Source organism: Vidua chalybeata, chromosome 1 (genome assembly GCF_026979565.1).
Source record: "Vidua chalybeata isolate OUT-0048 chromosome 1, bVidCha1 merged haplotype, whole genome shotgun sequence".
Taxonomy (NCBI): Eukaryota; Metazoa; Chordata; class Aves; order Passeriformes; family Viduidae; genus Vidua; species Vidua chalybeata.
The window spans coordinates 20,142,943-20,155,160 of record NC_071530.1 but is presented as its reverse complement, the minus strand read 5'-3'; the positions used below and the strand labels follow the sequence as shown (position 1 = coordinate 20,155,160).

The 12,218-nt window shown below is 35.7% G+C and overlaps 1 protein-coding gene across 1 annotated transcript in view; it reads left to right on the top strand.

Moving 5' to 3' along the window:
• The window catches only part of LOC128792731 (macrophage mannose receptor 1-like), a 33,949-nt gene extending 23,534 nt beyond the window's left edge, over nt 1-10,415 (top strand). The window contains exons 21-30 of the mRNA XM_053951397.1: nt 135-240; nt 1,020-1,216; nt 2,732-2,834; nt 3,492-3,724; nt 4,893-5,058; nt 6,439-6,591; nt 8,072-8,188; nt 8,452-8,619; nt 9,661-9,696; nt 10,085-10,415. Of these exons, the coding sequence (XP_053807372.1) occupies nt 135-240; nt 1,020-1,216; nt 2,732-2,834; nt 3,492-3,724; nt 4,893-5,058; nt 6,439-6,591; nt 8,072-8,188; nt 8,452-8,619; nt 9,661-9,696; nt 10,085-10,284 (1,479 nt within the window). The 3' untranslated portion in view covers nt 10,285-10,415. The remainder of the gene's footprint in view (nt 1-134; nt 241-1,019; nt 1,217-2,731; nt 2,835-3,491; nt 3,725-4,892; nt 5,059-6,438; nt 6,592-8,071; nt 8,189-8,451; nt 8,620-9,660; nt 9,697-10,084) is intronic.
• The last annotated feature ends 1,803 nt before the right edge of the window (nt 10,416-12,218 follow it).

Genomic DNA, 12,218 nt, shown 5'->3' with positions numbered 1-12,218 from the left:
TGGCTACAGATCCAAATTAACTGAATAAATATTTTTGGGGTCTGAATTAGGCTGATTTTTTACTTAAACTAGTGTAATTCATACCTAAATTCTTTGTCCAGTCACTCTAACAGTCTATACTTATTTTTCCCTAGTGTTACAAATTTTTTGGCTCTGGCTATGATTACTGGAGTACTGGGAGAAGAGTATGCATGAGCCTTGGAGGAAACTTGGCGAGCATACCTAATGAACAAGTTCAAGGTATAGTGCAACAGCCCCTTAGGTAATAGAGAGCCTTTTCTCTTTATACAGTGGACATTTCCTGCAAAGAAGGCAAGTGTCAGTATGTAAATATATGCTTTTTATAATTTGTATATTCAAATTATGGTTATATGGCCATGGCATGAAATGTTTTTAGAACTGAACAATCTGTTTGGGGCATGCTAGTGATGCTAAGGATTGCTTCCTCATGTTACATGCAAAGTGTCTTACATTATTTATAGGCATGAATTAGGATGAAATTAAAAATCTTAATCTGGCATTTATAGCTTTAGGCACAGAGAAAAAACTAGAATGCATGGTCTGTTTTTGCCAGAAATAGAATGGGATATGCTTCTATACCTCTGCCTAAATTCTGCAACTTAATTTAGTAGAATGTCAGAGAAAGGCGTATTGTCACCTTGCTGTGTTTCCTGGCTTCCATTTGCAGCTGTACATATTTCCATCAGTCAAGTGGCTCATCCTGACTGCTGAAATAAGTGAACTCTTTAGATATCATGGTGGTCAGACAGGCTTTTTTTTTTCCTCTTTCCAATCTTGCTTCATTGTTCCCAAATACTTTGACTCTTTGAGATTTTTCATGGGCAAGGTCTTGGCATAACCTTGAAATAATGAACTCAGGTAAATTTCTGATCAAATACAATTAAGATGTTTTTATAAGACTTTAATGAGAAAAAACAGTTAAGTATTTGTTTATGAGTTGATGTTTTGACTGATCACATGACACATTAATTTTCTGCTCTATTGGCTTTTAATTCTAGCTTTTCTCACTTACCATTTGAAGGATGTTTCAAATGATCTTTGGATTGGCTTGAATGATATGCTCAGTGAACTCAACTTTGTTTGGTCAGATGGAAGTGCTGTCTCATATACAAACTGGGCTAAAGGTTCCCCAAAACTTGTAGAACCTATTTTGTATGACAGTCTGCATCCAGAAGATGGCCTAAATCGGCAACAGGTAAATATTAGTTAGTGTTTACCATCAAGTTTAAATCTGAGGAGCAATGCCACTCCCAGTAAGCAGCTCACTTCACTACAGACCTTGCCCCAGCCTTCTCCATTGTTTGGTCATCTATCTTTACACTGGGACTAGACAGAAAACCTTTCAATGTTTGGGTATTCTAGCTATTTCAGAGCATAAAATGGCATTGTTGTAATTTTGTCTAAGTATTTGGCAAAACTGCAGCAATGGACAGATTGAATAAAAGATTGGTTATTGAATAAAGCTTTCTTTTTCATAGTAAATTGTTAATTTTTCAGAGAATATAAATGCAACATTGGAATTTTATAAGTCAACACACAATTACTTTCATGTCTGTGAAGGAAGGAGAAGGGGATGCAAGAGGAAAGAGTTCGGCATTTTAACTTTTTCCCTTTTTAAAATTGTAATTGAATTACTAAGGGCCAGTAGATGTCAACTACTTTCTAAGCCCATCAAACCCTCTCACTGCTAGCACTTAAATTAAACCTCATAATGCTGTAAATAAAATAGCATTCTACATAACCATACGAATACAGACTGATTTGCACACCCACATTGCCTAACTTCTATTTATTTCTATATCTTGCTTTCCAAACTTGCCCTTCACAATATGTCATTCCACTAATTGTCCATTCTCCCATAATTTTTGTATCCATACCTTTAGAGAAGTCAGGGATCTGGACAACCAGCTTAATATACACCTGAGCCAATTCATGTGGCTTTTTCCATGTAAACATTGGTCAAGGCATGCAGGAACACATAAATGACACTGCACAAACCATAGCTCCACTGCAACTCTAATAACACTCGGAAATACCAAGCAGGGAAAAAAAAAAAAAAAAAAAAAAAAAAAGGGGTAAAGGTACATCCTACTTTTCTCCTTCACCTTCAAGACACTAACAGCTCTCTCCTTCAGAGGATCTTTTTCAAAGGCCCAACAATTACTCCATGGAAGAGCTTAGCAGAGGAGATTGCAGCTTGTAATAAACTTGACATTTCAGCTTCTTAAGCTGATCTCGTGTAGCTGAAAGAGAAATTCTAATAACTAGAGCTGATGAGAGCTCTGCCAAGGACTGCAATCTAGGTGATTTTGTCAAGAATCAGCACTATTTATAGCTGTCTTTGCAAATGAAATACAAAGCACTACTTCCATTTCATTCTTATTCAAAACCTTACTGATAGTCACTCATTAGTTGGGATAGAGAATGTGGAAGAAATTTCTTGAAAAGAATAACATCTTTTAAACTATTTCTCCTGGAAAATAACTAAATGAACAAGCAGGCTGAGCTGAAGAGGGTACGACAGGGGAATTGGCCACCACAAGGGAGGTCAGGAAGGACAGAGAAGGATGAATAAAAGGTATTTCTAGAGTTGTAACACACCCTACATCATCAGTACTAAAAAAAAATCCAAACCTGAAACTATTCAGTTATAGTACTCTGTTTTATAACTTCTAATATGCATGTATATTCTTTTCCTTATTTCCAACAGTTTGACTGTGTTTCTCTGAAGAGAGGTCCTGCTGATGACACAGGAAAATGGAATAACGAGGAGTGTTTTAAGTACAGAGGGTATATATGCCAGAAGGATAGTGGTGAGCTCTGTATTGTTAATCTTGAAAATTATAACATAAGGATTAAAACAAATTTTCTTGTTTAACATACTTTATTTCAGTTTAGTTTTGGTTTTGTTTCATTTTGTTTTGGTTTTTAGGTAAAGGATCAGTAAAACCTAAGGGCCATCCTGCCTCCCAGTGTTACTTAGCAATGTTTTTCAGAAAACATAGCAGAATATAGAAAAAGGAAATTATTTTATTTTTAAAGGTGTAATTTAATAGATGAAGCCCAAAACCATTTTAATTACATATGTTCATAATGATCTATAGGGTATCAAAAGTAGTAAGATTAACACTTACCCATATAAACCTGATAGTCATTATGCTTCAAAGAGTATTTTAAAGGCAGGCAGGACAGGTGTGTTATTTTTGAATGATGGAGTAAATTCACCTCTGCAATGTAAAATACTGATGCATTTACTGATTCAAAATTGTTAGAGGTTGAAAATATATTTCTTTTATCAGAACTGTTGTTTTGATGATATATTTAATTATAAACAGCTAATAAGAGCCATTCCATTAGTAATTTTATATTAGGTTTGTAAATAATGATGTTACTCAATTGCTCAAGTAAAATATGTGACTCCAGATTTAACTGCTCATGGGACTTTTTTTTTTTTTTCCTTTTTCCTACAGATCCTGAACTTTTTAAATCACCAGCAACAGTGCTGGACTTTGCTTTTGACCCTTCTAGTGGGATTAGCTATTCTGTTACCCATTCCAAAATGAATTGGGAGGAAGCACACCAGAACTGCAACAACAATGCCTCAGAACTTGCCAGCATTTTAGACCCATATAGCCAGGCACTGTTGTTCCTACTTGCAGAGGAATGTGGAGAACCTCTGTGGATTGGTCTTAACAGCAACATGGTAAGAACAAAGGCATTGCATACACACAGTCAGGCTGACACAGAACCTGATTTTCCTTTATGCTGTCATCTTGATGCCCATTGGGATTGCTGCCAGTGTAGTGCTGAAAACAGCATGTTACATCAATGTAACAGCCACTGGAACTATTCAAATAAGACTCATACAGTAGAGATTTCCTTTAGCACAAGGAAATGTTCCTGTAAAACAGCGTAGTGTGTTGTTTGGAGTAGTTTAAAGTATCTTGGATATAAATTTTAAAATTTCCTACATTTTGAGTTGATTTTAATCTAAAAGTGATTCCAGGCACAATGTACATCCTGCCCTCCTGCCATATGTTTATGTACTTCAGTGATCAGTGACAAGGTATCAGAGGTCACATACCTGACACCTGAGGGGGAATGATTTTTATGTGTGTGTTTATGTTCACACATTTTACTAGAGTGTTCTTATTTATGGTAGCAATAGCAAACTAGAGCTGTGAGCAGAAACTGGGGTAAATACTAGTAAAGGGGCTATATTATATGGTATTGACCATGACCACATATTGACCATGGCTGTTTTTTTTTTTAATTTGAAAATGCAATTGGTGTAACTGCTCCCATTAGAAGTTATAATATTATGGAAAAATAATCCTTTCTGTTTGTGAGATGTCTACATCAGTTGTATGACAGAAGAAGGTGAACATTTGGATGGTAGGTGTGTTTTGACATGCTACGCTCTTCATCATGAATCACAGTCACGACAATTACAACAAAAGCAATGGTGATCAGAGCTGCTTAAGAGCACTCCCACACACACTCCCATTCTCCATGCAGATGTTTGGGTGGTCATACCAGCATGGTATCTTATCTGACTCCTAGTTTTATGTCTTTTCTCATGCTCCCCCCTTTTTTCCCCTCCCATTTCCTAATGCTTGAAAGAATGTTCTGAATTAATGTTAGATATTTTTTTGGAGGCATTCACATTTGTGGATGACAGATACTGTATATTTTAGTCAGTTTAGTCAGTTAGTTTAGTCAGTTTAGTCAGTTAGCACTTACAAGCTAAGAAGAGGCACTAGTAAGCAGATGATTCTACAGAGGTTATGTGAGAGTCCTCTTGAGGATCCTGTATAGTAGCTGTGTCACTGTAAGCAAATGTGAAATTACCATATAGATTTTCTTTCCAGACCAATGGCAAGTATCAATGGATTGACAGGTGGAGTTTAGTTTACAGCAAGTGGGCCAGTGGAGAACCAAAGCAGACACTAGCATGTGTCTACCTAGACACTGATGGCACCTGGAAGACAGCTTCTTGCGAGGAAAAATTCTTTTCTGTCTGTAAAAAATCAGATGGTGAGTAACTCCATGCATGCATCTTGACTAGAGGCTGTAAAGTCCAATAAGCCACTGGAAAAATACTTCATTAATACACCGGTATACAGGAAGACAGGATTACCTAACTAGTTCTAAATACTGACATGAATTCTTTCCAAAAGTTCATTGATTCATAGCAATTACCAAAAGCCTAAGAACCAAAGGATTGAATATTCACTTTTTAAACTATTCATCCTATTAGGAAAAGTAATTCACTTGCTATAAGTTCTGTTTTTATTAGGCATTATAGGAAATTCTGTATGCAGTTTGGGGTACCAAAGTTTGAAAAGCTTCTCTGTCAACTTGGGTTTTCAGATCACCAGATAACAATAATTTAAAGAAAAGATTGGAGTTGGACAAAAGACTAAGAAACCAAAGACTACAAGAAACCATACTATCAATACTAAATATTAAAAAATGAGTCTTACAGGATGGAATTTAATTTTTCTATGTATCTGATATGAATTGGAAAGGGGTAACAGTTTTAAATACAGCAAAGAAAGCCTTCTAATTTTATCTGTACAAAAATCTTTAATAAATACTCTGGAGAGATCAGCAAATCACCATCACTACAGCTTGCTAAGAACAGACAGGACTAATATCTGTCAAAAACAACAGATCAGCTTCATGTCACCTGTGAGCACAAAGATGAAGTAAATAACCCCTTGGAAAGCCTTCCAATCACAATCTTGTGATTTATTTTATATGGAAATAAGTATAAATATTATTTCAAAATTTAGCTATATTCTTGAATTTTTCAACTTTATGGAAGATCTTGAATCATTAGCAAATTTAAATCACATGGCATATTATCTTCTAAGATGTTTTAATATGACAAAAAACCCTCAAAATTCATATATAATGTCTCTTTTCACTTTATGATGTTGGAAATCTCATTTGAGAGGTAAGTATTCCTTGGGGGAAAGCAACAGACTGTAGAGGACTTACAGGAAGAAAAGGTAATTTGGCAGAATACATAATTTACATACCATCTGCATTTATCTACCCATCCAATATCTTCCTATTATATCAGTCACTATGGAATGTATTCAGGATGCAGTTTAATAAAAAGTCCTGCAAGCTGTGCTTAGTTATACCAACACTTTCATTCACAATCACAGTTTCTACTCTAAGGTTTTATAAGGTTTTGATATGGTCAAGTCACATTGATAGATAAATATGAAGGAAAATATTGTCTCAAACAGAAAGTCAGAACCATATTAAAGCTCTTCTTAGAAAAGGCCTCATTTCCTCTAAGATTACAAACCTAACATAGTAATTTAGTTTTGTCGTACTAGTATAATGGGAAAAATAAGTAATATAAAATAGCTGGACTCCAACTACCTGATCTCTTATCAGTAATGGCCCCTACTGAACCCCCACAACTTCCTGGAAAATGCCCTGAATCAAGAGGACACAAATCTTGGATACCTTTCTCTGGCCACTGCTATTACTTTGAGGCCTCCAAGAAAAGAAGTTGGTCTCAAGCTCATGAGGAATGTGCCCAACTAGGTAAGTGTTTAGTCTTAGAAAGATTGATGATGTAATTAAACACATAAAATAATGGATAATATTGCTAAGTAAACCTCAAATTGCTTTAAAACTTCACATTTAATGCTTTTTTCGGTTGATTTTCTGAGCATGCTTTTACACAATAAGCGTAACCTTTGTCAGAGGCAGCAGCATCTCATATCTGAAATATCAGGTAAAATATGAGTACCTCAAAAACCAAACATTAAATTCCTACTAGTTTTATGGCAAAAAAAAAAATAGTAGGGAAATAAACACTTTTACAGACCCACTAAGGCACAGGCTGCAGGATTGGCTTGCTCTTCCCCAAGCAAAAGGGACTCCACATGCAGCACAATCTGGGAGACACAAAGTCATAGGATAGTTGTGTTAGTTCCACGACACAGTTCATTAAGTGGATCTCAGTGGCTGGACAACAAATGAGATGGAGGAGCTGTTTATATTTCATGAACCAGTAAAACACACTGGTTGGGTGTGCTCACCTGCTCTGGAACAGCCCCATGCTGCCCCCATGAAAAGAAGAGCAGTACCTTCAACAGGGAAGGAAAAGACACTTTGCTCCAAATTTCTGAGAGCTGGTGCAATGCAACACATATTTCAGTGTGAGTAATAATAAGAAACATCCTATGCATTTCTAAAGGCACTTCCTCATATATCTGAAAACATTGACCTGTAACTGAGTAAACAGAAAAAAAGCTTCGTAAAGTCATTTTGCTCTACAGCTGTACAACAACAGCTGTACGACAATTCCAGGAGTGGTTTTGTAGAAAGATAAATCACATAACTACTACAAAAAGTAAACATTACACCAATAACCAGGATGAGAGGTTAAAATTGGACACTGCTCTGTGTTCTAAATTCCTACACTTTTGCCTGCTTGTTTCCCACTGGCCAGGCCAGGAAAGTGGTCATTTCCTTGTGTTCCCAACACAGCTTTGTGTATTTGCAATGCCAAGGCATATGACAACTATAAATCAAATTCTGGACATCTTCTGGACTGCAACCTCCATCTGCTGACACATCCTACCTAACCTGTTATCATCAGGCACTGCCAAAACTGCTGCCCAGCCACCAATGAGGGACAGAGCTGTAGTGGCAAGAGGCATGGTGGTGACTACATCACATGTACCTGTTTCAGCTTACTAACACCACAATCTGGGATGTGGTCAGGCCTGTCCAAAAAGTATTGCAGGAGAGCAATTTTTCTTCTCTAAAATAGCAAAGACTAAAAAAAAATCCAGAAAATGTCAGAAAATCCATATCTTTGTGCAGATTTGCATCCATACAACACACAGTGATGCTGAAAAAAATACCATACAGTGATATGATACCCACAATAAGACTAGTGAACAATATAGAAGAGTTGGTGTCTTTTATATACTTTTGCATATCTTTTATGTGTTTATTGACTTGAGCTCTAAGAAAATGACCCACTGTGATGTGCTCCTTAATATTTTTTCAGGTGCTGATTTGGTATCAGTAGGAGACTATAGTGAAACAAAGTTTCTGTCAGAAACCGTTAAGATACTCCATGGAAAATCACTGAACTTTTGGGTAGGGCTAAAGAAAAGTGACAGAGGTAATATCTTTTATCATGTTGCCCTATCAAATGAAATTACACGTTATGTTAAAAAGAAATCAACTTTGTACACTTGAAAGTACATCTATATATATATAGAAATACACAAAGTTTATTTCAAAATATGCCTAAATGTGCTTAAAATTATATTTGAAACATTTAACTAGCTATTCATGTTATACATTTTTGTTTTCTCCATTACAACTCATTCTATTTGTCTAGACCCATGTATTTTATACATACATGTTAATTTTTAACATTAGGACAGTGGGTATGGACAGATAAATCTGCAATGGATTTTGTCAACTGGCAATTGGGAGAACCATCAAACCAAAGGCTTAAAGACTGTGGAGAGCTATGTGCATTGTCTGGCTCCTGGAATGCCAACCTCTGTTCTTTCAAAAAAGGATATATCTGTAAAAAAATTAAAAGTAAGTAGTGTTTTTAATATGTTAAGGCTAATAATGTCTAATAATGTATTTTCAGTGTACAACACAGAAATGTAAAATACTCTGTGTGCAATTGACTCTAATGGCTGCCTGAATTCTGAGAAGCCTCACATGGCTTCCAACTGCCTTCTCAAAAGGCTGAATCTCCCCTACTTCCTCTGTGCAGCCATCATAAATACTTCAGGCCCCTGAGTTTAGGTGAAAGTTAAGTTCAAAGGCAACATTTTGTCTAATTATAGCTGAATGTAATCTCAAACAAAATCTTGTTCTGATGACTACAGTGCAAACTGCATTGTATAAATGCTGGAATTGGTGATTCCTTTCCTCACTGACCACTGATCTGATGGATTACAGGAATACCATGGCAAACATTCTTGTGGCACTCTTTACAGTATGATAGAATCATGATTTATAAAATACTGGTAGTATCCTGATAGAAAAATTATCATCTGTAAGAAAATGCATAAATTAGATTACCAACTGAGATTAAATCAAAGTAGTGCAGAACACGGACATTTTGTTTGGTTAAACTTCATATTTCTGTTCACCTTTGTACCTGCTAAGCTCAGGAAGAGCAATTGCCATAGGAACCACATCCACATGGAATGGTTGTCTCTCACAGAAGGGGCTACATCAATAGAAAAGTCTTTTCAGCTCAAGTAAAATGCTCATGATGCACTGATAACACTCAAGACCTCCTTTCAGGAAACACCTTAAAATGACTAAGGATACTGTGGGGAGATTCTCAGAAATAAACATTTTTGAAATAACAGAAATCTGTCTCTACATGTTGTTTTGGGTATCATGACTGAGGAAGTCAGATGCCCTTAGGATGAAAGACCCAATCATCCTGCTAGAGTTTTACACATGCTTAGTTCCATCCATCTGGAAGAGTGGTTGTCACCAACACATGAATTCAGGGGGAATTGTCAGAAATATTGGTACTTAGGAACTTTGAAATTACTTTTTTTTTTTTAATTTTTTTAAGCATTCAGAATAAACTTTTTTTTTTCATTTCAAAAGCTCCCAAAAACAAAGAAATGTCAACAGAAAACACAGGTAAGCATACTTTCTCTTAAGTAGAATAAGAGCATGCTAAAATAAAACAGGAATATAATTACATAATTTCACAGTATTTGTTTTGAGAGAGTTTGAAAATCAAAAGACCTTAAAGTTTTACTCTGTAACTCAATATAGGATATAGAGGTTATCCTGAAGTAAAAATTGATTTACTTTTATGTTTATATTTTTAATATTGGGCTTTGATCACATTTAATTCCATTTTGTTTGGTATTAGTAAAAAAAACCAAAAAACCCAAAGCACATGTTGAACTGAAAATTTACATGCATATTAAATTTTTTTGCTTTCTTGTTATAGAAGTCTCATTTATTACTAGATTCTGGAATTTCTTAACCTCAGAGGTTATTTCATTGTATATCTTTACAGAAAAGAAAATGGAGAAAGTACTTTCTGCTGGCATCATTTGGCTGTTTGTTCTTCTAGCCCTTTCTATAGTTGGAGCTGGAAGTATAATTTATTTCTGGTTGAGGAGGAAAAGACAAAACTTGCCACATATTTCAACCAGAATGAGTGGATCAGAAGCAACTGTGGATATTCAAGTAAAAGACACACATTCAGACATGTAGTCTGACCAAATGCCCATGTGATTCAACTATCAAAAACCAGGGTATAAATCAGTGAAATCTTACCCCAGGTTTGTGTTTTCCTACCCAGACAATAGTCTTCTTCTCAAATACACATACATCTTTCAAAATTCCTTCCAAAGTGTTATAGAGTTGTTTAGTCTAGGGAGTGTATATGTGTTTTTTATATAAATGGGCATGGCTGAAAAGATGGCTCCAGAGATGTTATGGGGAAAGTCTGACAGATATTTATGATGTGAAAATTACTTTATTTAGCTTAGTGTAATAATTTTCCCTTTTTACACACATGGGAAGTCATTATTCATTACTTTAAATTATTTTTCCCTGTGTGTTACTTCAGTGGTATCTAGGCTATGATGGGAATCACAGAATCACAGAATTAACTAGGCTGGAAAAGACCTTTGAGATCATCAAGTCCAACCTATGAAACACTGCTCATTTCAGGTTTCAGCTTCATAGTTTATGATACTATCTTTTCATTCATGTAAAGACTGTTATGATGCCTGCATCTGTGCATTAAGTATTATTTCTTAAAAAAAAAAAAAAAAAAAGAAAATTGTGAAAAAATTGAGGAGGCTCATTTAATTTTACCAGTCTGAATTTTTGAATTACACCATTTCCTATGGCCTTGCACTATTCTAGTATTCTGCAAATACCTCTATTTTTCTGTAGTTCAGATTAATACTAAAGATAAAACAGGAGATGATCTTTCCACTGGGTTTTATTTCAGTAATGATTCTTTTAGTATGCAGAGCTGCCCCTTTCTAAATCCAAGCATGTATAATAAGTGGCTGTCCTATAGTGCATTCTGTAATTCTTTGGTGCAGAGATATAAAATCACTGACATACCTTTTGAAAATACATTCCTTCTTTTTTGTTGTGATTTCGTTTGACAAGGTGCTGCCTAGACCCTTCTCAGCTTTTCTTCCATTGTACACAGTAGCAGGGCTTGCCTCAGGGGGCAGTTTATTATTCTGGGTATTTTAAGACATGCATCACCCCTCCTGAGAAATGGAAACACCTTTCCCCAAGCCACAAGAGGGCATGTGGCACTAACAGGCCTCACTGAAGGCCATATGGAGGAGCAGGACTAGAGCAGAGGGGCTTGGACCAAATGAATGTATTGGGCAACAGATGCCTTCTTTGTCCCTTCTGTCAGAATTTCTCACTCCACATGCTTATGGTCTCTGACTGACAAAAAAAGACCACACTAAAAATCTCTGCAAGGGAAGAAAATACCTGGAATAAGTGGAACAGGTTTCTGCAGCTGGACTTCTGTGTCTATGCCTGAGCAGCTTGAGAATACATTTGAATTACCTCTATTATTTACATTTCTTCTAGATATCTGTCAAGCAATAAAGGTTTCTAACTAAAAATGTTATTGATAGTTAGAATGGAAGTATCCCCTTCCTCTATGAATACTTATTTCAGATATTTTAACAAAGGCTATCTTGAAACATGGGTCACCTCTGGTAGCATTTCCTTTTGAGAGTTCAATTTTCCCCAGCACTCCTTTGCTGGATGGACACACATTATTCCACACATTATTCTACACCTTTGGTTAAGCTGGTAAAAACTCTCATCAATCACAGAAACAGAAAGATACTTGAAGAATGTATGCCTTTCCTTTTCTTACTTAACCAAGTAAAGTCGTACATAAAAGACCTGGTTAAAGACAAACCAAACCAAATCAAACCACCAAAAAAACCCAAACACAAAACTCCCATCCACAGGTTGTTTAAAATAGACTTAAAAATTAAGTAAACCGTAAGTCTATTTTACAATTTATGTCATTTGAACACTGTAAAGCCCAGAGATAACAGCCTTCACATAATGGTTCCTTAAGTTACTATAGTAAGTCCTGTAATACTCCTTGCAATAAAGAAAGTCATTGCCATTTTCAGGAGGAAATAGGA